Source organism: Capricornis sumatraensis, chromosome 1 (genome assembly GCF_032405125.1).
Source record: "Capricornis sumatraensis isolate serow.1 chromosome 1, serow.2, whole genome shotgun sequence".
Lineage (NCBI taxonomy): Eukaryota > Metazoa > Chordata > Mammalia > Artiodactyla > Bovidae > Capricornis > Capricornis sumatraensis.
In genome coordinates this window covers 106,281,206-106,307,527 of record NC_091069.1, presented here as the reverse complement: position 1 = coordinate 106,307,527, position 26,322 = coordinate 106,281,206, and the positions used below count along the sequence as shown (strand labels likewise).

General features: G+C 50.1%; 1 protein-coding gene across 1 annotated transcript; it reads left to right on the top strand.

Moving 5' to 3' along the window:
- The first annotated feature begins 6,988 nt into the window (after positions 1-6,988).
- On the top strand, positions 6,989-25,713 carry LOC138075636 (double homeobox protein 4C-like). The gene is made up of 5 exons (XM_068967537.1): positions 6,989-7,051; positions 23,603-23,779; positions 23,896-24,029; positions 24,717-24,901; positions 25,184-25,713. Exons 1-5 carry the CDS (start codon positions 6,989-6,991, stop codon positions 25,711-25,713), a joined length of 1,089 nt encoding a protein of 362 aa, XP_068823638.1.
- The last annotated feature ends 609 nt before the right edge of the window (positions 25,714-26,322 follow it).

The window sequence follows — 26,322 nt, the reverse complement described above, 5'->3', positions numbered from 1 at the left end:
TAAGAGAATAGAGGAGAGAAAAGAGGCTGATAATACTTGGATTACACTGAAAGACAATAAAGTCCCAAGACAAGGGACTTACACCATTCCCGTAGGCCACAGGCGCTCACTTGAATAGCAGAGGGTGTCCTGCATTGGGCTCACTCTCGCGTGGGTCTCAGAAGCCCTGGCAGAGAAGTTAACACGGAGGACCCCTGCACCCCAAGAGATCAGCCTGAGAATAAGTAAGGAGAGAAAGAAAGTACAACAAGGGAGGTCAAGCTTGTGCAAGACCCGTAGCTTTATTTTCAAAAGGAGCTTATATACCCTAAGTTTTACATAATGGAAGATGCAGAGTCATGCAGGAGCAGCAGTCCTGACCCTTATCGATACCAGGCTTTCTTTCTGTATACTTTTCCGTATTCAAAAGGTCTCAGGTGATTTACAGTATCTTCTGGCCTAGAGGCCTGTTAACATTTTATGGCTCTTTTCCTTAATGAATGTTAATCAACCAAAAAACTCATTTTCCCTTGAAGTGTTTTTTCTTTAATCTGCATCACCCTCAAAGTACTAAATAAAGTTACATTCCTATAGGGCAAAGGTGCAGTGGGTTACAACAAAGTACTTAACTCAAAGATCTAATGTTGGTGATGCCAGGGCTACTACCTGTTTTTTCTCTATACCAACTATATCAGCAAATAAAAGATGAAAACTTGGCAGCAAGTATTAGCTCAACAATGAAACCCTTAACCAGTTCTATTCTAATCATTTTTAACTCCTCAAAAGGCTCTACATTCCTATAATGTTTTAAGCTTCCTGTGCCTCTTGTGGTTTGGAGGCTGTAAACAATCACATGCTTAGATGAAAAAGTACGGATAAACCTGTCAGGCAAGGTAGAAAGCTATCAGAGGGGTTTGAATTGAAACACTCCAATTACATGCCCAGGAGACTTATAAACTAGAGCTCTAAGTTAATTTTCTTCAGAGAAAGGAGGTCGGGGACAGCCCCACGTTGGTAACAGAGGAGTTGGTGAAAAATACCAGGACAGGCAGATTCTGGTTTTGGGGTAGATGCTCAAGCAGGTCCAGAGGGTCCCTCAAGCCCTGAATCGTCTTTGCCTGTAAGGCCTCATCCTCATGACTTTTGTCATGGGTGGGATCTGCAGTGCTGACTCCAGGCAGACCCACATCTCGAGATGAGGAGGGAAAAATGGGGCTCTTCTTGAGTTGTGGCGGAACACTTGGTGTTCCTCTCGAGGGGAGACGGGTATGTTGGGGAACTTCTTGAGTTGCATCAGGGGTGCCAAAGACACTTTCGAGGTTCAAGGGGGAAGGTGGGATTTCTCTCGAGATGCCACAGCTGAAAAGGGCCTCATCTCACTTTGAGGGGAGAATCTCCTGGTTTTTCTTGAGTTGTGCCAGGAAACTTGGTGTTCCTCTCGAGTTATGACTGGGATCTCAGGGACCCTCTAGTGTTGCCTCACAAAAGTCAAGTCTCCATGCGTGTTGTGATGGGCCTCTCGGGATTCCTCTCCAGTCGGTCCCAGGGCCTAGTACCTCATCTGGAGTTGAGGCGGGAACCTCAGTATTCTTCTCCAGTGCTGACATGGATCTCGGGGTTCCTATGGAGTTTCAACAGGGGAGTCAGGCCTCATTTCGTGTTCAGACATAGAAGTCAGCTTTCCTCTCGAGCTGTAAAAGTAGTGTCAGGCTTCCTGTCGAGTTGATATAGGGATCTGTGGCTTTCTCTTGAGGTGCCACAGGGCTTTCATAACTGCCATCGTGTTTTGAGTCAAAACTCGTGGTGACAGTCGAGTCACTTCAGAAGGAATCAGGTATATCTGGAGTGGATTGGGACATTGGAGTCTTTTGGAATTGTGGCATGACTCCTGGAGTTCCTCTCAACTTTCAAATTGAGACCGCCTCCTCTTGAGGTGCTAAGGGAACGCCAGGATTCTTTTCCCTATGAAGCAGGGAAATGGACTGTCATCTCGAGATTAGGGGCAAAAACTCGACTCTTCTTGAGTTGTGGCCAGATGCTTGGTGTTCCTCTCCAGTGGAGACGGGTATGTCAGTTAACTTCTTGTGATGCATCAAAGGTGTCAAGGACCCTTTCGAGGCTCAAGACGGTAGGTGGGATTTCTCTTTAGACGCTGTAGTGGAAAAGGGCCTCATGTCGTGTTGAGGGGAGAATCGCCTGGTTATTCTCTAGTTGAGGCAGGAAACCTGGGGTTCCTCTTGAGTTACGACGGGGACCTCAGGAATGTCAAGTCTCCATGCGAGTTGCGAGGGATTTCTCTGGATTCCTCTCCAGTTGGTGCTGTGTGCTAGGTCCTCATCTGGATTGGGGCTGGAACCTCAAGTTTCCCCTCCAGGGCTGACATGGATCTCGGGGTTCCTATGGAGTTTCAACAGGAGAGTCAAGCCTCATCTCATGTGGAGACATGCAACTCCGCTTTCCTCTCGAATTGTCAAAGTAGTGTCAGACTTCCTTTCGAGTTGACATAGGGATATGTGGCTTTCTCTCGAGGGGCCACAGCACTGTCACAACTGCTATTGTGTTTTGAGTTGATCCTCGGGGTGACAGTCGAGTCAGTGGAGGGGAAACCGGTGTATCTGGAGTGGATTGGGACATTGGTGTCCTTTGGAATGATGGTACGACACCTGGAGTTCCTCTCGACTCAAATTGAGGCCACCTCCTTTTGAAGTGCGACGGGAATGCCGGGATTCCTTTCCCGACGAAGCAGGGCAAGGGACCCTCATCTTGAGATGAAGAGGGAAAAACGGGGCTCTTCTTGAGTTGTGGTGGGACTCTCGGTGTTCCTCTCGAGTGGAGACGGGCATGTCAGGGTACATCTTGAGTTGCATCAAGGGTGTCAAGGACCCTTTCGAGGCTCAAGAGAGAAGGTGGATGCTGCAGCGGAAAATGGCCCCATCTCCCTTTAAGGGGAGAATCTCCTGATTTTTCTCGAGTTGTGGCAGGAAACTCGGGGTTCCTCTCGAGTTACAACGGGGACCTGAGGGACCCACTCGTGTTGCCTCAGGAAAGCCCAGTCTCCATGCGAGTTGTGAGGGGCCTCTCAGGATTCCTCTCCAGTCAGTGCTGGGGCCTATGTCCTTATGTGGAGTTGAAGCCGGTACTTCAGGTTTCCTCTCCGGGGCTGACATGGATCTCAGTGTTCCTATGGAATTTCAAGAGAGGACTCACGTCTCGTCTCGTGTGGAGATAGGCAAGTCTGCTCTCCTCACGAACTGTCAAAGTTGTGTCAAACTTCCTGTCGAGTTGACATAGGGATCTGAGGCTTTCTCTCAAAGTGCCACTGGGTTGTCACACCTTCCATCGTGTTTTGAGTCGATCCTCGAGGTGACAATTGAGTCACTGCCAGGGAATCTGGTGTATCTGGGGTGGGTTGGGACACTGGGGTCTGTTGGAATTGTGGCTCGTCCCCTGGAGTTCCTCTCGACTTTGAAGTTGAGAGCGCCTCCTCTTGAGGTGCGACGGGAACACCATGATTCCTTTCCCAACGAAGCAGTGAAATGGACCCTCAACTTGAGATGAGGAGGGAAAAACGGGGCTCACTGTGAGTTGTTGCAGGACCCTCAGAGTTCCTCTCGAGCAGAGACTTATATGTCGGGGAACTTCTTGAGTTGCATCAAGGGTGTCAAGGACCCTTGCAAGGCTGAAAATGGAAAGTGGGATTTCTCTTGAGACAGCGCAGCGGGAAAGGGCCTCATCTCACTTTGAGGGGAGAAACTCCTGGTTTTTCTCCAGTTCCAAGAGTAACCTTGGTGTTCCTCTAAAGTTATGTCTGGGAAGTCAGGGACCCACTTGTGTTGCCTCAGGAAAGTCCAGTCTCCATGCGAGTTTCAAGGGGCCTTTCAGGATTCCTCTAGTCGATGCCGGGTGCTAGGTCCTCATCTGGAGCTGAGGCCGCAACCTCAGGGTTCCTCTCCAGGGCTGACATGGATTTCGGGGCTCCTAAGGAGTTTCAACAGGAGAGTCAGGCCTTGTCTCGTCTGGAGTCATGCTAGTCTGCTCTCCTCTCGAGCTGTCAAAGTAGTGTCAGGCTTCCTTTCGAGTTGACAAAGTAATCTTGGCTTTCTCTCAAGGTGCCACTGGGCTGTCACACCTGCCATCGTGTTTAGACTTGATACTCCGGGTGACAGTCGAGTCAGTGCAGGCGAATCTGGTTGATCTGGAGTGTATTGGGACATCGGGTTCTTTTTGATTTGTGGCATGACCCCTGGAGTTCATCTCGAGTTTCAAGTTGAGAACGCCTCCTCTTGAGGTGCAAGGGGAACACCAGGATTCCTTTCTCAACAAAGCAAGGAAATGGACCCGCATCTCGAGAAGAGGAGGGGAAAATGTGGTTCTTCTTAACTTGTGACAGAAACCTCGGTGTTCCTCTTGAGTGGAGATGGGTGTGTCAGGGAAATTCTTGGGTTGCATCAAGGCTGTCAAGGACCCTTTCGAGGCTCAAGAGAGAAGATGGGATTTCTCTCCAATGCCACAGCGGGAAAGGGCCTCGTCTCACATTGAGGGGATAATCTCCTGGTTTTTCTTGAGTTGCTCCAGAAACCTTGGGGTTCTTCTCGAGTTACTACTTGGACCTCAGGGTCCCGCTTGTGTTGCCTCAGGAAAGTCAAGTCTCCATGCAAGTTGTGAGAGGCCATTCGGGATTCCTCTCCAGTCAGTGCCGGGTCCTAGGCCCTCATCTGGAGCTGAGGCCACAACCTCAGGTTTCCTCTCCAGGGCTGACATGGATCTTGGGGTTCCTATCGAGTTTTAACAGAGGAGTCAGGCATCATCTCTGAGGTTCGACTTCAACTCGAGATAAGGACCTAGAACCCAGCACCAACTGGAGAGGATCCTAAGAGGTCCCTCACAACTCACATGAAGACTTGACTTTCCTGAGGCAACACGAGAGGGTACCTGAAGTCCCTGTCATAACTTGAGAGGAACACCATTTTTCCTGCTGCAACTATAGAAAAAGCAGGAGATTCTCCCCTCATTGTGAGATGAGGCCCCTTTCCCCTGCGGTGTCTCAAGAGAAAGCCCACCTTCCCTCTTGAGCCTCTAAATGGTCCTTGACAGCCTTGATTCAACTCAAGAATTTCCCTGACATACCCTCCGCCATTCGAGAGTAACACTTAGGGTCCTGCCTCAACTCAAGAAGAGCCCCATTTTTCCCTCTTCATCTCAAGATGAGGGTCCATTTCCCTGCTTTGTAGGGAAGGAATCCCAGCATTCCCATCACACTTCAAAAGGAGGCTGTCTCAACTTGAAACTCGAGAGGAACTCCAACGGATTTCCCACAATTCAAAAAGAGCCTGATGTCCAAATCCACTTCAGATAAGCCTGATTCCCCTGCACTGACTTGACTATCATGCCGAAAATCAACTCAAAACACATTGGCACGTGTGACAGCCCTGTGGCACCTCGAGAGAGAGACACAGATCCCTATGTCAACTCGGCCGGGTGCCTGACACTACTTTTACAGCTCGAGAGGAAAGCGGAATTGCATGTCTCCACACAAGACGAGGCCTGATTCCCCTGTGGAAACTCCGTAGGAACTCCAAGATTCATGTCAGCACTGGAGAGAAATCTTACGTTCCAGCCTCAACAGTAAAAGAGGCCATTGGCCCCTGCACCAACTGCAGAGAAATCCCGAGAGGCCCCTCGCGACTCACATGGAGATTTGACTTTCCTGAGGAAAAATGATCGGGTACCTGACGTCTCTGTCGTAACTCCAGAGGAACACCAAGTTTCCTGCCGCAACTCGAGAAAAACCAGGAGATTCTCCCATCCACGTGAGATGAGGCCCTTTTCTGCCGTGGCTTCTCGAGAGAAATCCCATCTTCTCTCTTGAGCCTTAAAAGTGTCTTTGACACCCTTGATGCAACTCAAGCAGTTTCCCTACATCCCCTTCTCCACTCGTGAGTAACCCCAAGTGTCCCGCCACAACTCAAGAAGAGCCCCGTTTTTCCCTCCTCATCTCGACATGAGGGTCTGCCTTGAGCCAGCACGGGAGATCCCACCCATGACAAAGGTCAAGAGGACGAGTCCTTACAGGTAAAGGCGACTCACTACTTGAGGGATCCTCTGGAGCACAAGCATCTACCCCAAAACCAGAATCTGCCTATCCTGCTATTTTTCACCAACTCCTCTGTTACCAACAGGGGACTCTCCCCGACCATCTTTCTCTGAAGAAAATTAACTTAGAGCTCTAGTTTATAAGTCTCCTGGGCATGTAATTGGAGTGTTTCAATTCAAACCCCTCTGATTGCTTTCTCACTTGCCTGACAGGTTTATCCGGACTTTTTCAACTAAGCATGTGATTGTTTACAGCCTCCAAACCACAAGAGGCACAGGAAGCTTAAAACATTATAGGAATGTAGAGCCTTTTGAGGAGTTAAAAATGATTAGAATAGAACCGGTTAAGAGTTTCATGGTTGAGCCAATACTTGCTGCCAAGTTTTCATATCTTTTATTTGTTGATATAGTTGGTATAGAGAAAAAAGCAGTTAGTAGCCCTGGCATCACCAACATTAGATCTTTGAGTTAAGTACTTTGTTGTAACCCACTGCACCTTTGTTCTATATGAATGTAACTTAACTGTATTTAGTACTTTGAGGGTGATGCAGATTAAAGAAAAAACACTTCAAGGGAAAATGAGTTTTTTGGTTGATTAATATTCATCAAGGAAAAGAGCCACAAAATGTTAACATGTAAATCACCTGAGACCTTTTGAATACGGAAAAGTATACAGAAAGAAACCTGGTATCAATAAGGGTCAGGACGGCTGCCTCTGCATGACTCTGCATCTTCCATTATGTAAAGCTTAGGATATACAAGCTTCTTTTGCAAATAAAGCCACGGGTCTTACACAAGCTTGCCCTTCCTGTGTCCTACATTCTTTCTATCTTTACTTTCTTTTCAGGCTGATCCCTTGGGGTGCAGTGTTCCTCCATGTTCACTTCTCTGCCTGGGCTTACAAGACCCATGCGAGATGGAGCACAAAGCGAGGCACCCTCTGCTATTCAAGTGGTGGCCGGTGGCCTACGTGAACGGGGTAAGTCCCTTGTCTTGGGACTGTATTGGCTTTCTCTGTAAACCAAGGAATATCAGTCTATGTTCTCTCCTCTATTCTCTAAACTGCAAACTATTTCCTTATTTCTCTATATATCTATATATCTCTGTCGCCTCACCGTCCACGTTTTGGATGCCCTGGATTCAACCGAGGCTGTATCCCGGTAAGGGTCCATTTCTCTGCTTCATCGGGAAAGGTATCCCGGCGTTCCTGTCCCAATTCAAGAGAAGACAGTCTCAACGTGAAACTCGAGAGGAACTCCAGGGGTCGTCCCACAATTAAAAAAGACCACGAAGTCCCAGTCCACTCCAGATACACCTGATTCCCCTGCACTGACTCGACTGTTACCCCGAGTATCAACTCAAAACGTGATGGCATAGGTGACAGCCCTGTGGCACCTCAAGAGAAAGCCACAGATCCCTATGTCAACTCGACAGGAAGCCAGACACTATTTTTACAGCTCTAGAGGAAAGCGGACTAGCATGTCTCCTCACGAGATGAGGCCTGACTCCCCTGTGGAAACTCCATAGGAACCCAGAGATCCATGTCAGTACTGGAGAGGAAACCTGAGGTTCTGGACTCAACTCCAGATGAGGACCTAGGACCCGGCACCAACTGGAGAGGAATCCCGAGAGGTCCCTCGCAACTCGCATGGAGACTGGACTTTCTTGAGGCCACACGAGCGGGTCCCTCAGGTTCCAGTCGCAACTCGAGAGGAACCCCAAGTTTCCTGCTGCAACTTGAGAAAATCCAAGAGATTCTCCCCTCAACACGACATGAGGCCCTTTTCCACTGTGGCGTCTCGAGAGAAATCCCACTTTCCCTCTTGACCCTCGAAATAGTCCTTGACACCATTGATGCCACTCAAGAAGTTTCCAGACATAATCATCTCCACTCGAGAGGAACACCTAGGGTCCTGCCACAACTCAAGAAGAGCCCTGTTTTTCCCTCCTTATCTCGAGATGATTGTCCATTTCCCTGAGTCGTTTGGAAAGATATCCCCACGTTCCGTCACACCTCAAAAGGAGCTGGTCTCAACTTGAAACTCGAGAGCAACTCATGTGTTGTGCTACAGGGGTCCAGCCCCGGTTGGTTCCAGGGTATCTGAAGCATGGAAGGCTAGGCCAGAGAGGTATATAGATATAGATTTATAGACTTAGAGTTATAGAGGGAGGTAAGACAGCCATTAAGAGATCAGAGGAGAGAAAGAGGCTGATATTCCTTGGTTTACACAAATAGCTAATAAAGTCTCAAGACAGGAGACTTGCTCTGTTCTCGTAGGCCACAGGCACCTGCTTGAATAGCGGAGGTTGCCCCGCCTTGGCCTCCCTCTCGCGTGGGTCTTAGAAGCCCAGTCAGAAAAGTGAATGCATAGAGCCTCTGTCTTCCAAGGGATCAGCCTGAAAACGAGAGGGAGTTAAAGGGAGAAAGAGAGAAAGAATTGACATGAGGGAGGTCAAGCTTGTGCAAAAACCCCATAACTTTATTTTCAAAAGGTCCTTATATACCCTAAGTTTTCCATAATGGAAGATGCAGAATCATGAAGGGTCAGCAGTCCTGACCTTATCGATATTAGGCTTTCTTTCTGCATACCTTTCTGAATACAAAAGGTCTCAAGTGATTTACATTATCTTCTGGCCAGGAGGCATGTTAACATTTTATGGTATTTTTCCTTGATAAACGTTAATCAACCAAAAAACTCATTTTCCCTTGAAGTGTTTTTCTTTCATCTGAGTCACCCTCAAAGTACTAAATAGTTACATCCTTATAGAACAAAGGTGCAGTGGGTTACAACACAGAAAGTACTTAACTCAAAGATCTAATGTTGCTACTTGTTTTTTCTATATACCAACTGTATTAATTAATGCACTCCCGGGTACACAACAAATCAAGGATATGAAAACTTGGCAGCAAGTATTGGCTCAACAACAAAACCCTTAACCACTTTTATTCTAATGATTTTTTAACTGTTCAAAATGCTCGACATGAGGAGGGAAAAACAAGGCTCTTCTTGAGCTGTGGCAGGACATTCGGTATTCTTCTCGAGTGGAGATGGGTATTTAGGGGAACTTCTTGAGTTGCATCAAGGGTGTCAAGGACTCTTTCGAGGCTAAAGAGGGAAGGTGGGATTTCTCTCGAGACACTGCAGTGGAAAAGGGCCTCATCTCACGTTGAGGGGAGAATCTCCTGGGTTTTCTAGAGTTATGGCATCAAACTTGGTGTTCCTCTCAAGTTACGACGGGGACCTCAAGGACCCGCTTGTGTTGCCTCAGGAAAGTCAATTCTTCCTGCGAGTTGCAAGGGGCCTTTTGGGATTCCTCTCCATTCTGTGCCGGGTCCTAAGTCCTCATCTGGAGCTGAGGCCGGAACCTCAGGTTTCCTCTCCAGTGCTGACATGGATCTCGGGGTTCCTATGGAGTTTCCACAGGGGAGTCAGGCATCATCTCGTGTGGAGACATGCAAGTCTGCATTCCTCTCGAGCTTTAACAGGAGTGTCTGGCTTCCTGTCGAGTTGACATAGGGATCTGTGACTTTCTTTCGAGGGGCCGCAGGGCTGTCACACCGGCCGTGGTGTTTTGAATCTATATTCAGGGTGACAGTCGAGTCAGTGCCAGGGAATCAGGTTTATCTGGAGTGGAGTGGGACATTGGGGTCTTTTGGAATGGTGAAACGACCCTGGAGTTCCTCTCAACTTTCAAGTGGAGACTGCCTCCTCTTGAGTTGCCACAAAAACGTCGGGAAAGGGAAATGGACCCTCATCGCGAAATGACGAGGGAAAAATGGGGCTCTTTTTGAGTTGTGGCGGGACCCTTGGTGTTCCTCACTAGTGGAGACTAGTATGTCAGAGAACTTCTGAGTTGCCTCAAGGGTGTCAAGGACCCTTTCGAGGCTCAAGAGGGAAGATGGGATTTCTCTCGAGACGCCACAGTGGAAAGGGGCCTCATCTTGCGTTGAGTGGAGAATCTCATGGTTTTTCTCAAGTTGCGGCAGGAAACTTGAGGTTCCTCTCAAGTTACAATGGGGACCTAAGGGACCCGCTCGTGTGGCCTCAGGAAAGTCCAGTCTCCATGTGTGTTGCGAGGGGCCTCTCAGGATTCCTTTCCAGGCGGTGCTGGGTCCTAAGTCCTCATCTGGAGCTGAGCCTGGATCCTCAGGGTTCCTCTCTAGTGCTGACATGGTTCTCGGGGTTCCTATGGAGTTTCCACAGGAGAGTCAGGCCTCATCTCGTGTGGAGACATGCAAGTCCGCTTTCCTCCTGAACTGTAACAGTAGTGTCAGGCTTCCTGTCGAGTTGATATAGGTATCTGTGGCTTTCTCTCGAGGTGCCACAGGTCTGTCACACGTGCCATCGTGTTTTGAGTCGATACTCGGGATGACAATCAAGTCAGTACAGGGGAATCATGTGTACCTGGAGTGGACTGGGACATCTTGGTCTTTTGGAATGGTGGCACAACCCCTGGAGCTCCTCTCGTCATTCAAGTTGAGACCCCCCCTTATTGAGGTGCGACGGGAACGCTGGTATTCCTTTCCTGACAAAGCAGAAAAATAGACCCTCATCTCGAGATGAGGAGGCAAAAACGGGACTCTTCTTTTTTTGTGGCAGGACCTTCGGTGTTACTCTCTAGAGGAGACGAGTGTTTCGAGTAACTTCTTGAGTAGCATCACAGGTGTCAAAGACCCTTTCGAGGCTCAAGAGGGAAGCTAGGATTTATCTCAAGACGCCGCAGCAGAAAAGGTCCTCATCTCCCATTGAGGGGAGAATCTCCAGGTTTTCTCGAGTTGTGGCAGGAAACTTGGGGTTCCTCTCGAGTTAAGACGGGGACCTCAGGGACCAACTCGTGTGACCTCTGGAAAGTCCAGTCTCCATGCAAGTTGCAAGGGGCCTCTCGGGATTCCTCTCTACTCGGTGCCAGGTCCTAGGTCCTCATCTGGAGCTGAAGCCAGAACCCTAGTTTTCCTCTCCATTGCTGACATGGATCTCGGGGTTCCTATGGTGTTTCCACAAGGGAGTCAGGCATCGTCTCGTGTGGAGACATGCAAGTCCGTTTTCTTCCTGAGCTGTAACAGTAGTGTCAGACTTCCTGTCGAGTTGACATAGGGATCTCTGGCTTTCTCTTGAGGTGCCACAGTGTTTGTTGCCAGGGTCCAGGCCCAGTGGATCCAGGGAATTAGAAGCGGGGATGGAGTTGAAGTCTGGGAAAGGACTATTTAATTAGAAATATATGAGAGATTAGAAAAAATAGTGTAGTAGGAAAATCTAATGGAGAAAAGAGGCTGAATAAATTGGTTTGCGCAGAAAATTAATAAAACCTCAAGACAAGAGGTTTGCACCATCTACGTTAGGCCACCGGCGCCCGCTTGAATAGCAGAGGGTGCCCTGCCTTGGGCCACCTCTCACGTGGGTCTTAGAAGACACTGCAAGTAAGTAGAAGTGGTGAGCCTCCGCACTCCAGATGGGAATTCTGCCTGAGAAGGAGAGGGATGTAGAGGGAGAAAGAGAGAGAGAGGAAGTCGATATGGCAGGAGCCATATTTCCAAGAAACCAGTTCGAGAAGCTGGTCTGAGAAACTGGTCCATCCATTATTGTCTGGAAAATCTTTTTAAACCTTTGGTTGCACATAGAGATCAATGGATAATACAAAATTATGCAGGGTCAACTGCCCTGACTCTTATCGAGACCAGGCCTTCTCTCTGCATACTTAGCTGTATACACAAGTCTTAGGTGATTTACATCATCTTCTGGCCAGAGGGCCAATTAAAATTTTACGGCCATTTTCTAATAAAGGTCTGTCAACAAGAAAACCTTACAAGTGTTGTTCTTCCCACAGCCTGGTGCCACTCTCAGAAAGCACTAAATAAAGTTACATTCTTACAGAGCAAGGACACAACAATTTATAACAAAGAAAGAGGAGGACAGTGATTTATAACAAAGAGAAAATTAATTAACTCAAAAGTTTAGTGTTGCTAACATCAAAACTACTATATTCCTTTTTGTATATCCCAATTACATTGATTAATATATTTCAGGTGCCTTAAAGATAAAGAATATGGAGGCCTGGCAGCAGTCATGGACTCAAGAGTGAAACCCATCACCAATATAATTTTTAGCTTTTTGGAAAAGGCTCTGTATCTTTAAGATGCTTTAAGCTTCGTGCCTCTCGCGGTTGGGGGGCTGTAAACAATCACAAGTTGTAAAAGTCCAGTGGAATCTGTCAGGCAAGTTAGAGAACCATCAGAGGGATTTGAGCTGAAACATTCCTTTCATATGCAGGAGACTGGTTGGAGCTCTAAGTTAACATTTTCCAGAGAAAGGTGGTGGGGGGACAGCCCCTGTTAATGTCAGAAGAGTGGAAAGCAGAGTACAATTAGGCAGGTAGACTATGGCTTTGGGGGGTAGATGCTCAGCCAGATCACATCTTTGGGTATGTCAGACTTCCTTCTTCATGACTTTGTCACAGGCGGAATTCCTCACGCTGGATCCTAGCAGGCTGTCACAAGTGCCATCGTGTTGTGAGTCGATTCTCAGTCTGACTATCGAGTCTGCAGGGGAATCAGATGTATCTCAGTGGACTGGGAGAGCAGGGTCTTTTGGAATGGTGGCAGGACCTCTGGACTTCCTCTCGACTTTCAAGTTGAGAAAGTCTGCTCTTGAGATGTGATGGGAACGCCAGGATTCCTTTCCCAATGAAGCAGGGAAATGGACCCTCAACTCGAGATGAGGAGGCAAAAACGGGACTCTTCTTGAGTTGTGGTGGGACCCTCGGTGTTCCTCTCAAGTAGAGACAGTAATGTCGGGGAACTTCTTGAGTTGCATCAAGGGTGTCAAGGACCCTTTCGAGCCTCAAGAGGGAAGGTGGGATTTCTCTCGAGATGCTGCAGCAGAAAAGAGTCTCATCTTGCATTGAGGGGAGAATCTTCTGGTTTCTCTCGAGTTGCCACAGGAAACTCGGGGTTTCTTTCAAGTTAAGATGGGGACCCGCTCGTGTTGCCTAAGGAAAGTCCACTCTCCATGCTAATTGCTAGGGGCCTCTCGGGGCACCTCTCCAGTTGGTGCTGGGTCCTAGGTCCTCATCTGAAGCTCAGGCCGTAACCTAAGGGTTCCTCTCCTGTGCTGACTTGGATCTCGTGGTTCTTATGGAGTTTCCACAGGGGAGTTAGGCCTGGTCTTCTGTGGAGACATGCAAGTCCACTTTCCTCTCGAGCTGTAACAGTAGTGTCAGGCTTCCTGTCAAGTTGCCATAGGAATCTGCGGCTGTCTCCCGAGGGGCCACAGGGCTGTCACATATGCCATCGTGTTTTGAGTCGATTCTCGGGGTGAAAGTCGAGTCTGTGCAGGGGAATCAGGTGTATCTGGAGTGGATTGGGACCTCAGGGTCTCTTAGAATTGTGGCACGACCCTTGGTGTTCCGCTCGACTTTCTATTGGAGATCGCCTCATCTTGAGGTGGGACGGGAACGCCGGGATTCCTTTCCCGATGAAGCAGGGAAATGCACCCTCATCTCGAGATGAGGAGGGAAATACGGGCTCTACTTGAGTTGTGGCGGGAGCCTCGGTGTTCCTCTCGAGTGGATACGGGTATGTTGGGGACTGCTTGAGTTACATCAAGCGTTTCAAGGACCCTTTCGAGGCTCAAGAGGGAAGGTGGGATTTCTCTCCAGATGCTGCAGCCGAAAAGGGCCTCATCTCGCGTTGAGGGAAAAATCGCCTGGTTTTTCTCGAGTTGTGGCAGGAAACTTAGGGTTTTTCTCGAGTTACAACGGGGACTTCAGGGACCCGCTTGTGTTGCTTCAGGAAAGTCCAGTCTCCATGCGAGTTGCAAGGGATCTCTCTGGATTCCTCTCCAGTCGGTACGGGTTCTAGGTCCTCACCTGGAGTTGAGGCCAGAACCTCAAGATTCCTCTCCTGTACTGACAGGGATCTCGGTGTTCCTATGGAGTTTCAACAAGGAACTCAGGCCTCGTCTCGTGTGGAGACATGCAATTCTGCTTTCCTTTCGAGTTGTAATAGTAGTATCAGGCTTCTTGACGAGTTGACATATGGATCTGTGGCTTTCTCTTGAGGTGCCACAGGGCTGTCACAATTGCCATCATGTTTTGAGTCGATACTCGGGGTGACAGTCGAGTCAGTGTAGGAGAATCAGGTGTATCTGGAGTGGATTGGGACATCTGGGTCTTTTGAAATGGTGGCACGACCAGTGGAATTCCTTTTGACTTTCAAGTTGAGACCGCCTCCTCTTGAGATGAGCCGGGAATGCTGGGATTCCTTTCCCGACAAAGAAGGGAAATGGACCCTCATCTCGAGATGAGGAAGGAAAAACGAGGCTCTTCTTGAGTTGTGGCCGGAACCTCGCTGTTCTCGAGTGGAGACGGGTATGTCAGGGAACTTCTTGAGTTGCATCAAGGGTGTCAAGGACTATTCGAGACTCAAGAGGGAAGGTGGGATTTCTCTCGAGACGCCACATTGAAAAGGGCCTCATCTTGCATTGAGGGGAGAATCTCCTGGTTTTTCTCGAGTTGTGGCAGGAAACTTGGAGTTCCTCTCCAGTCATGATGGGGACCTCAGGGACCCGCTCGTGTGGCTTCAGGAAAGGCCAGTCTCCATGCGAGTTGCGAGGGGCCTCTCAGGATTACTGTCCAGTCAGTGCCGGATCCTAGGTCCTCATCTACAACTCAGGCTGCAACCTCAGGGTTCCTCTCCAGTGCTTACATGGATCTCGGATTCCTATGGCATTTCTACAGGGGAGTCAGGCCTCATCTCATGTGGAGACATGCAAATCTGCTTTCCTCTCAAGCTGTAACAGTAGTATCAGGCTTCCTGTCCAGTTGACATAGGGATCTGTGGCTTTCTCTTGAGGTGCCACAAGGCTGTCACACGTGCCATCGTGTTGTGAGTCAACACTCTGGGTGACAGTCGAGTCAGTGCAGGGGAATCGGGTGCATCTGGAGTGGACTGGGATATTGGGGTCTTTTGGAATGGTGGCACGACCCCTGGAGTTCTTCTCGAAGTTCAATTTGAGACTGCCTCTTCTTGAGGTGTGACAGGAACGCCGGGATTCCATTCCCAACAAAGCAGAAAAATGGACCCTCATCTCGAGATGAGGAGGGAAAAACGGGGCTCTTTTTGAGTTGTGGCTGAACCCTTGGTGTTCCTCTAGAGTGGAGATGGGTATGTCGGGAAACTTCTTGAGTTGCATCAAGGGTTTCAAGGACCCCTTCGAGGCTCACGAGGGAAGGTGGGATTTCTCTCTAGACGCCACAGTGGAAAAGTGCCTCATCTCGCTTTGAGGGGAGAATCTTCTGGTTTTTCTCGAGTTGCATCAGGAAACTTGGGGTTCCTCTTGAGTTACGATGAGGACCTCAGGGACCTGCTTGTGTTGCCTCAGGATAGTCCAGTCTCCATGCAAGTTGCAAGGGGCCTCTCCGGATTCCTCTCCAGTCGATTTCGGGTTCAATGTCTTCATCTGAAGGTGAGGCAGGAACCTCAGGATTCCTCTCCAGTGCTGACATGGATCTCGGGGTTCCTATGGAGTTTCAACAGGGGAGTCAGGCCTCGTCTCTTGTGGAGATATGCAAGCCCGCTTTCCTCTCGAGCTGTAACAGTAGTGTCAGGCTTCTTATCTAGTTGACATAGGGATCTGTGGCTTTCTCTCAATGTGCCATACAGCTGAACACTTGCCATCATGTTGTGAGTCGATACTCGGGGTGACAGTCAAGTCAGTGCAGGGGAATCCGCTGTATCTGTAGTGGATTGGGACATCGGGGTCTTTTGGAAAGTTGGCATGACCCCTGGAGTTCCCCTTGATTTCAAGTTGAGACCGCCTCCTCTTGAGTTGCGATGGGAATGCCGGGATATCTTTCCCAACGAAGCAAGTAAATGGACCCTCATCTCGTGATGAGGACGGAAAACCGCAGCTCTTCTTGAGTTGTGGCTGGACCCTCAGTGTTCCTCTCGAGTGGATACAGGTATGTCAGGGAACTCATTGAGGTGTACCAAGAGTGTTAAGAACCTTTCAAGGCTCAAGAGGGAAGGTAGGATTTGTCTTGAGATGACAAACCAGATAAGGGCCTCATCTCGTGTTGAGTGGAGAAACACCTTGTTTTTCTCAAGTTGTGGCAGGAAAGTTGGGGTTCCTCTTGGGCACGACGGGGTTCTCAGGGACACGCTTGTGTTTCCTGAGGCAAGTCCAGACTCCATGTAAGATGAGAGAGCAGCTCAGGATTCCTCTCCAATCGGTGCCCTGTCCTAGATCCTCATCTGGAGGTGAGGCCTAAACCTCAGTGTTCCTCTCCAGTGCTGACATGGATCTCGGGGTTCCTCTGCAGTTTTGCCAGAAGCCAGCCTGAGGAATTCCACCCGTGGCAAAGGTCATGAGGAAGGATGCCTGACATACGCAAAAAACATGATCTGGCTTCAGGAGTTTCCCCTAGGTTTTCCTGAACATCTCCCCTAAAAACCAGAGTCTGCCTGCTTTATTGTACTGTGCTTTCCACTCTTCTGACATAACAGGGGGCTATCCCCGACCACCATTCTCTGGAAAGAGTTAACTCAGAGCTCCAGTTAACAATCTCCTGCATATAAAAAGAATGTCTTGGTTTAAACCCCATGAGTGGCTTTCTAACTTACCGTTCTGCCTGGACTTTTACAACTTGTGATTGTTTACAGTCCCCAACCGTGAGAGGCACAAAGCTTAAAACATCTTAAATTTATAGAGCTTTTTAGAGCTAAGAATTAGTTTGGTGAAGGGCTTCATTTTTGAGTTAATATTTGTTGCCAGGCCTCCATATTGTTTATCTTTTAGGCACCTGAAGGATATTAACCAATGTAATTGGGATATATAAAAAGGAATATAGTAGTTTTGATGTTAGCAACACTAGACTTTTGAGTTAATTAATTTTCTCTGTTATAAATCACTGTACTCCTCTTTCATTATTATAAATTGTTTTGTCCTTGCTATGTAAGAATGTAACTTTATTTAGTGCTTTCTGAAAGCAGTATCAGACTTTGGAAAGAACAACACTTTTACATTTCCTGGTTGACAGACACTTAATCAGAAAAGGGCCGTAAAATGTTAATTGGCCTTCTGGCCAGAAGAGGATGTAAATCACCTAAGACTTGTGTATATAGCTAGGTATGCAGAGAAAAAGCCTGGTCTTGATAGGAGTCAGGGCTGTTGATGCTGCATAATTTTGTATTATCCACTGATCTCTATGTACAACCAAAAATATAAAAGCGTTCCTGAACAATAAAGGATGGGCCAGTCACTGGAAAGACTGGATTCCCCCGTGTTGAATCTCTCTCTCTCTTTCTCCCTCTCCCTCCCTCTTTCTCCCTCTCCCTCTGTCTCCTTTTCAGGTTAAATTTCCATTCAGGGCATGGAGGCTCATCATCTCTACTTACTTGCCATGGCTTCTAAGACCCATGCAAGATGGAGCCAAAGAAGGGGCACCCTCCACTATTCAAGCGGGTGCCGGTGGCCTAACATAGATGGTGCAAACCTCTTGTCTCAAGGTTTTATTAGGTTTCTGCATACACCAGGTTATTCAGCCTATTTTTCTCCACTAATTTTCCTACTATACTATTTCTTCTTAATCTCTTTTTATATTTCTAAATAAGTAAGCTTTTCCTCCCCATGCCTACACCCCTTCGAATTACCCTGGACCCACTGGGGCTGGACGCCAGCAGAGTTTCAAAAGGGGAGTCAGGCCTCATCTCGTGTGGAGACATGAAAGTCCGCTTTCCTCTCGAGCTGTAACAGTAGTGTCAGGCTTCCTGTCGAGTTGACATAGGGATCTTAGGCTTTCTCTCAAGGTGCCACAGTGCTGTTACACTTGCCATTGTGTTTTGAGTTGATACTCGGGATGACAGTCAACTCAGGCAGGGGAATAAGGTTTATCTGGAGTGTATTGGGACATAGGGGTCTTTTGGAATGGTGGCACGACTGCTGGAGTTCCTCTCGACTTTCAAGTTGAGACTGCCTCCTCTTGTGGTGTGATAGAACGCCAGGATTCCTTTCCTGACGAAGCAGGGAAATGGACCCTCATCTCGCGATGAGGAGGGAAAAACGGGGCACTTTTGAATTGTGGCGGGACACTCGGTGTTCCTCTCGAGTGGAGACGGGTATGTCTGGGAACTTCTTGAGTTGCATCAAGGGTGTCAAGGACCCTTTCGAGGCTCAAGAGGGAAGGTGAGATTTCTCTTGAGCCACCGAAGCAGAAAAAGGCCTCATCTCACGTTGAGGAGAGAATCTCCTGGTTTCTCTTGAGTTGTGGCAGGAAACTTGGGGTTCCCCTCCAGTTACAACGGGGACTTTAGGGACCCGTTTGTGTAGCCTCAGGATAGTCCAGTCTCCATGCGAGTAGCGAGGGTCTCTGGGGATACCTCTCCACTCAGTGCCGGGTCCTAGGTCCTCATCTGAAGCTGAGGCCGGAACTTCAGGTTTCCTCTCCAGTGCTGACTTGGATTCCGTGCTTCCTATGGAGTTTCAACAGGGGAAAGTCCTCGTCTCGTGTGGAGACATGCAAGTCCGCTTTCCTCTTGAGCTGTAAAAGTAGTATCAGGCTTACTGTCGAGTTGACATAGCGATCTGTGGCTTTCCCTCAAATTGCCACAGGGCTGTCACACATGCAATCGTGTTTTGAGTCAATACTTGGGGTGACAGTTGAGGCAGTGCAGGAGAATCAGGTATTTCTGGTGTGGATTGGGGCATCGCCGTCTTTTGGAATGGTGGTACAACCCCTGGAGTTCCTCTCGACTTTCAAGTTGAGATCACCTCCTCTTGAGGTGTGAAGGGAACGCAGGGATTCCTTTCCCGACTAAGCAGGGAAATGGACCCTCATCTCCTTTTTGGTGTCCTGGGACACGGCTCAGGGTCGGTGGACTGCTGCTAGGAGTCTGCGGATCTCAAGTAGGTTTTTAACTTCTTTTCCCTCTGCTGTCGTTAACCCCACTCTCTATATATTGGGCCCTGAATATGCACTGTTCCAAATGCATACCGGATGTTGGTATAAATGGTGATCTTCTTTCCTTTTGCCCTTTCCAGTGCCTGTATCAAGGCTATTAATTCCACTTTCTGGGCGGATGTCCCAGGGGGCAGAGCTTTAGCCCAGATGACCCTCCCAGAGTCATCTACAATGGTTGTTCCTGCCCTTCTTTGTCCATCTTTTACAAAACTACTTCCATCTGTAAACCATACCAGTTCACTGTATTTTAAGGGCACATCTTTTAGGTCTTTCCGTATGGCCATCACATCGGCCAATATCTCACCACAATCATGGAGGGGGCCATCTTTCTTCGGGGCGGGCAGGAGAGTGGCCAGGTTCAGGAAGGAGGGCGTCTGAAAGTGTATCCGGGGGGTATCCAGCAGCAAGGCCTGGTAATGGGTTAAGCAGGCACTGGAGATCCACTTACCTGGTGGCTGCTTGAGAATCCCTTCAATGGCATGGGGAGTGTAGACCAGGAGCTGTTGTCCATACGTTAACTTGTCGGCATCATGGACCAGGAGAGCAGTGGCTGCGATGATTCAGAGGCAGGGTGGCCACCCCGCGGCCACTGGGTCCAGTCTTTTAGAGAGGTAGGCTACAGGTCGCTTCCAAGGCCCCCATTGCTGTGTCAAGACTCCCTTTCCTACTCCCTGTTTTTCATCCACAAACCGTTGGAAGGGCTTAGACGGGTTAGGGAGAGCAAGGGCCGGGGCTTTCAGCAGAGCCTGCTGAAGTTCTTGAAATGCCTGTCTCATTGGCTCAGTCCAAGTCCAGTTTTTACTTTCCTTGCTCCCTTCATACAATGGCCGGGCCTTTTCAGCAAACCCCAATATCCACAGCCTGCAATACCCAACAGTCCCAAGAAATTCTCTCACTTGACAAGGAGTTGCTGGCTCAGGGATCTGCAAAATAGTCTCTTTAATAGCCTATGTCAGCCATCTCCACCCCTGCTTTATCTTATATCCTAAGTAGGTGACCTCCTGTCTAGCAATTTGGGCTTTCTTTGCACTAGCCCAGTATCCCAATGTCCCCAAAGTTTGGAGGAGGTTGCCTGTCGCCTCTAGGCATGCCTCCTTGGTAGCAGCGGCTAGCATAAGATCATCCACATACTGCAACAAGACAAGGTTGGGGTGATCAGCCCGGTACTCATGGAGGTCTTCGCCCAGAGCCTCATTAAATAGCGTTGGTGAGTTTTTGAAACCCTGAGGGAGGTGAGTCAGGTTAGTTGTCCTGTGGTCTGGCTGCCCTCCTCGGCCCTCTCGAAAGCGAAGATCTCTTGGCTCAAATGGGCCAGTGGCAAACTGAAAAAGGCATCCTTCAAGTCCAGGACCGTATACCAGACATAGTCTGGTGGCAGGCCACTCAAGAGGGTGTATGGGTTAGGGACGGTGGGATGAATGTCACTCACCAGTTTGTTGACTTCACGAAGATCTTGGACCGGTCTAAAGTCCATTCCCCCAGGATTTTTCACAGGTAACAGGGGAGTGTTCCACGGAGATTGACACCTTCTGAGAATCCCTACCTTCAAGAGCCTCTGGATATGTGGTGTGATTCCTCATTAGGCCTCCAGACTCAGAGGGTACTGTTTCACCCATATGGGGGTGGCATCTGCTTTCAGTTCAACAATGATGTGAGGTCTCTGTTTGGCTAGTCCTACTTCCACTGTTTCTGCCCAGGCCACAGGGTATTTTGGGGCCCAAGGCTGCACATTAGGGTCAATAGCCATGGGAGGCCTCGGCTGGTACAGTCTATATTCGTCCCTCAGCACCAAGGACAAAACCTGTATAGGGTGTCCGGTCCCATCCATAACTGATATCCCTCCGTGGTCAAAGTGGATTTGAGCATTGACCTTAGATAATAAATCCCTCCCTAGTAAGGGAGCCGGGCATTCTGGTATCACAAGAAATGAATGGGACACTCTTTGGGCCCCCAAGTCCACCTGACGTTTAGTAGTCCATCCATATCGTTTAGTTCTGGTGGCCCCTTGTACCCAGCTGGTCTTCTCGGACATTGGTCCATCTTTCTGGTTAAGGACTGAGTATTGGGCCCCTGTGTCCACCATGAAGCCGACTGGTTTTCCCTCCACATGTATAGTTACCCAGGACTCGGGGAGGGGGGCTGAGCCCTGACCCCCCTAATCGCTATCATCTCCTGCATATAAGACGTGGGCCCCCAGGGAAGATTCTTCTTCCCTGGTGGGCTTTTCCCCTGGTTTTCTTTTAGGGCACTCTCTCCTCCAGTGCCCTCGCTCCTGACAATATGCACCTTGGTCCTTTCTTAGTCTCTGTCTAACTTGCTTTCCTTCGTCTCTTGGCCTGACTTCATTAGTTCCCTGAGAATCAGCTCCCTGTCTCACCCCTGCAAAGAATATCTGGGCTAATTCTTTCTGATTCCTGCAGTTTTCCTCGGCCCTGAACTCTCTCTCTTCCCATCTAACACGTTCTTTTCCTTCCTCTGGAGTTTCCCTATGGTTAAAAACCCTCTCTGCTGCCCTCACCAGGTCTTGTATGGATTGTTCCCCTAACCTCTCTATTTTCTGCAGTTTCCTCCTGATATCTGGGGCTGCCTGATTCACAAATGCTAGCACAACTGCTGCGTGTGACTCATCGGCCTGTGGGTCCATGGGGGTATACTGCCTAAAAGCTTCCGTTAATCTCTCAAGGAAGGCTGCTGGGCTCTCATTTGGCTCCTGTCTAACCAGATTTACCTTAGCCAAATTTGTTGGTTTCCTGGCGGCTGCTCGGAGACCAGCAATAAGAGTCTGGCGGTACTCTCAGAGACGCTCCCTACCTTTAGTGCGCTAGAAGTCCCATCAGGGCCGCGTCAGGGGGAATCCCTCATCAATCAGATTAGGTTGCATTGTAGGTCTCCCATCTACCCCTGGAACATTTTTCCGTGCTTCTGACAATATCCGTTCGCGTTCCTCTGTGGTGAAAAGCACTTGTAATAGCTGCTGACAATCATCCCAAGTGTGGTTATGGGTGAAAAGAATGGATTCTAAAAGGTCAGTGAGGCCCTGAGGCTTTTCCGAGAATGAAGGGGTTTGAGTTTTCCAATTATATAAATCACTAGTGGAAAAGGGCCAGTATTGGTACATTCGTTCCCTGTCCAGGCGGGCTGGCCCCGCCCGAACAGGAAGTGCCCGGACTGTGGAGGTGGGTGCTTCCGGGTTATCTTCATCCACCATATTGGGGACTCCCCTAGTTCTTCCTTGAGTTCTCTGGGCGGGGCCCCCTTCCTGGGTTGGGGCCGAAGGTTCGGTATCCCTTAGCGTTCCTCCAGACGAAATCTGAGGTACCTGAGGGGGCAAAGGTGGATGCACACATCGGGGTGGGGAGAGATCAGTTTCTAGGTCAATTAGGTTAGGATATAGTGAGGATTCCTGGAATATCGGCTTCACTCAGCCATTGCACTCTTTGTATTCTTCCTCTTTGGATGTTTCCACAACAAGTATCTGTGGGATAGGTGAAGTGGGGGAAGGGGAAGTAAAGGGCCAGGGAATAAAAGTTCTCAGCCAGGCCGGTGGATTTTCTACCAAATCCTGCCAGACCAAAACATAGGGAGTTTGGTCTGGGTGTCCAGACAGGCCAGGAGCGAGCACTTTCTCTCTAACTGCTTGAATAATTGGCAGGCTGAAGGTTCCCTCTCACAGCCAGCTGACATTAAAGGCAGGCCACTCAGCAGAACAAAAAAATCATTAGTTTAACACCAATAGATTTCGTGCTCTAGACTTAAAATCAGAAGTGGTCAGTCATAAGGGACAAAGGAGTAGAAGTTGCTTGCCCCATGATTACAGGGAAGAACACAGGAGACAAAATGAACACACAAAGAGCAAAGACAATGCCAGCACTCACACAGACACAACAAATGGATAACAAATACACATCGGCCAAGAACATAGCACTAGGTCTTCTTGGCACCCCCCTTGAAACTTCCTTTCCCTTGAGGTTATCTTACCAACAAGGTGTCCACAGAGCCAGCCACCTTCCCAGCACGATGCTGGGCCTCGGCCTTATGCCGGCTAGGTTTAATCCCCTTACAAAGCCAGCTGCCTTCCCAGCACAATGCTGGGCCTTGGCCTTAGGCTGGCTAGGTTGACCTCCTTCAGGCTAAGGAACCCCTTCTGCTGGGAGGGTGTTATTCCCCTCGGTTAAAAGGAATCCCAGACGAGCCCCCAAATGTTATGCCCAGTGTCCGAGTCCCCAAAACTGAGAGAATAAGACGTCCACAGCAATGCAAAAGCATAAAGGGGTTTATTGCTAGCTCGAGATAGGGCTCAAGTCTCATCCAGTGCAGTGGAGTCTTGACGATAGCCCCAAGCTCTGAATCATAGCTGCTTATATACAGGCGGTCTTTTGTCTCAGCAATAGTGTAGTTGGCGTGTGGTGATTGACTCAATCTTGGGTCATCGTGGTGATTAACTTAACCTTGGCATCATCGGGGACCTTGGTGTCATCAGGGACTTTGTTGGGGCTTCCTAGAATTATGACTCATGCTTACAAGAACCTGAGGCTTAGGCCTAGTGTGGCCTGTTGAGCCTGTCATGGCTCAGGTCAGGTCCCAACATTCCACAGGCCCTGTCACCACAGGATCTCGAAGGAGGAGACTCATTCTGAATCTGAGCCAGAAGGACGCCCTGCAAGTGCTCTTTCAACAGAACCCCTACCCTGGGATAGCGACCAGAGAATGGCTGGCCCAGGAGCTTGGCATTGCTGAAAGCAGAGTTCAGGTAGGCCCCCATCCCTGCCTCTGCTCTCCCTTTCAGGCTCTCCATGCCAATCCGAGTCAGCTGAAAGCACCTGGTGGTCTTTCTCCTGAGAAGGAATTCTCTCTGTTTGCCCCTAGGTCTGGTTTCAAAACCAGCGAAGAAGACAGTTAAAGCAGAGCCAATCGCGATCTGAATGTGTGCACCAAGAAGGGGAAGGGGGGGCCAACGTCCACGCCCACGCCCACGCCTCGACCTCAGTCTTCCTCTACAGGTAATTTAGCCAGCATTCTCTGAAAGCGAATCCCCCAGAGGGGGTCTCGAACCCTCCCCCACTTGCCAGAGAATTCTCTCTGCTGGTGGATGGCCACAGGAGGCTCAGAAAAACCAAGGGGGCTGGAGTTTGCGGGGGGGGGGGGGCGGGGGGCATGGCTCGGGGAAGAGGAGGAAACAGGGCTATCTGGTTGCTGCCGCCCCCATTAGTGTCCCAGATCGGGGCACGATGCCCCCAGTTGGCGTGGGCAGGCAGCACTGGGTCACCCTTGGCACCCCCTCCCCAGCCCCCATCAGGAACTATAGGCTCCAGCTGCCCAGGCAACCTTGGCCGAGGGGCATGCTTCAGGGCACTCGGCGGCAAGACCGGAGGAGGAAAGAGGCACACAGGGACACGCATGTGTGCAGAGTGTGTGCATGTGCGTGCGCACACATGCATCCACGATGGATCCAGGCACCCGATCCATCTGTGGGTGTATTCCTTAGAGCCCTGCCCTGGTTGCAAAGCCACCTGTGGTGATTCAGGTGTGTGGGACTCTCCCTCCCCTCCACACCGTCTAGGGTATCTGTGCTGTGACCGTTCCACAGGCCATAACATCCTCTCCTCTCGGTGTGTTCTTTCTTTGGTAGGAGGCTCGGCCAGAGAGGCCTGGAGAAAGAGGACAGTCATCTCTCCTTCTCAAACTAGGATCCTTGTGCAAGCCTTCACGAGGGATCGCTTCCCGGGGCTTGCCAGCAGGGAAGAACTGGCTCGTCAGACGGGAATCCCAGAATCTCGAATGCAGGTAAGTTCTCCAGCCAGCGCATGGGCCCAGAACGTGGCCCAGGAGTCAGGAGGGTTCAGCCCTGCCAAGCATTTGGAGCTGGATACATGTAGGCTTGGTCTGGGGCTGGGGCTGGGGCTTAGGGGGAGGGGGCCAAATGTTGGTGGGCTGAGTGGAGGGTTTGGGGTCTCTTGTGGCCGTGCGGGCACCCCCTCATTTCCCAGGGCCAAGGGACTCGTTTGCAGAAAACGGCCCTGAAGGAGCTGCACTGGGCCTGACACCACAGACAGGGCGGCCAGGCGGGCTATTGAATGGGCGCCGCGGAGGCGCCAGCACAGTGATCTGGATGGTCACGACTTCTGATGTGTCTGTCTGCCTTTTGCTCCCCTAGATATGGTTTCAAAACCGAAGAGCTCAGCACTCCCAGCAGAGCCCAAGCGGGCCTGCCAGTGGCCAGCCCCAAGGGCCAGGTGGCGCAGCAGCCACGACTACTCCTGCTCGGGAGGACCAAAGGGCCTCACCCGCTGTCCAGAGCACCTCTACTCCCCTTCGCCCCTCTCCACCACAGGAGAGCATGCCACCCTTGGTGGCCGCAGCTGCTCCTTTTGGGGCCCCCACATTCTGGATGCCAGGGACTGCCTCTGGGGTCTGTGTGGGCCAGCCGTTGATGATCTTCATGGTCCAGCCCAGCCCGGTGGCTCTCCAGCCAAGTGGGAAGCTACCACCTCCTCCCAGGTAGCAGATCCCTGGGCCGCATGCTCCCCTGCCTTCACGGCCCCCGGGCAGCCTGGGCAAGGGGCCATCCTGCCGCCTGGACAGCCAGAGGCACATATCCCGCGCTGGCTGGAGTCACCCTACTGTGAAGGCACGGCCACTCCGCTAGAGCCACAGCTCCATCCCACAGCCTTCCAAGCTCGATGAGACTCCTAGATGAGCTCTTGGTGGCCACAGGCTCGCCGAGGCCTTCCCAGGGGGCCGCTGCCAACCAAGGGGTGGACCCTGCCCTCCCAGATGCACCCAGCCTCCTAGACAAGCCCTTTGCGGCCACAGGCTTCCTGGCCTTGCTAGGGCCTTCCTTGGGGGCCTCTACAGTTGCAGCGCAACAACCAGCTCTTCCCGGCACACCCAGCCTCTTAGAGGAAATCTTGGCTGCCACTGGCATCCGCACAACGTGAGGGCTTTCCCTAGGGCCCTGTGCAGATGAACAGCAGTTGAGGCCATTCTGGAATCACGCTCATTAGGAGGATTACCAGACCCTCATCGACATACTGCCAGGGTAAGGCTTCCCATCGAGTTGACACGGGGATCTGTGGCTTTCCCTCGAGGTGCCACAGGGCTGTCAAACGTGCCACCGTGGTGTGAGTCAATATTCAGGGTGACAGTCAAGGCAGTGCAGGGAAATCAGGTTCATCTGGAGTGGACTGAGACATTTGGGGGTCTTTTGGAATGGTGGCACGACCCCTGGGGTGCCTCTCGACTTTCCTGTTGAGAGCGCCTCCTCCTGAAATGCAACAGAAACACCAGAAATCT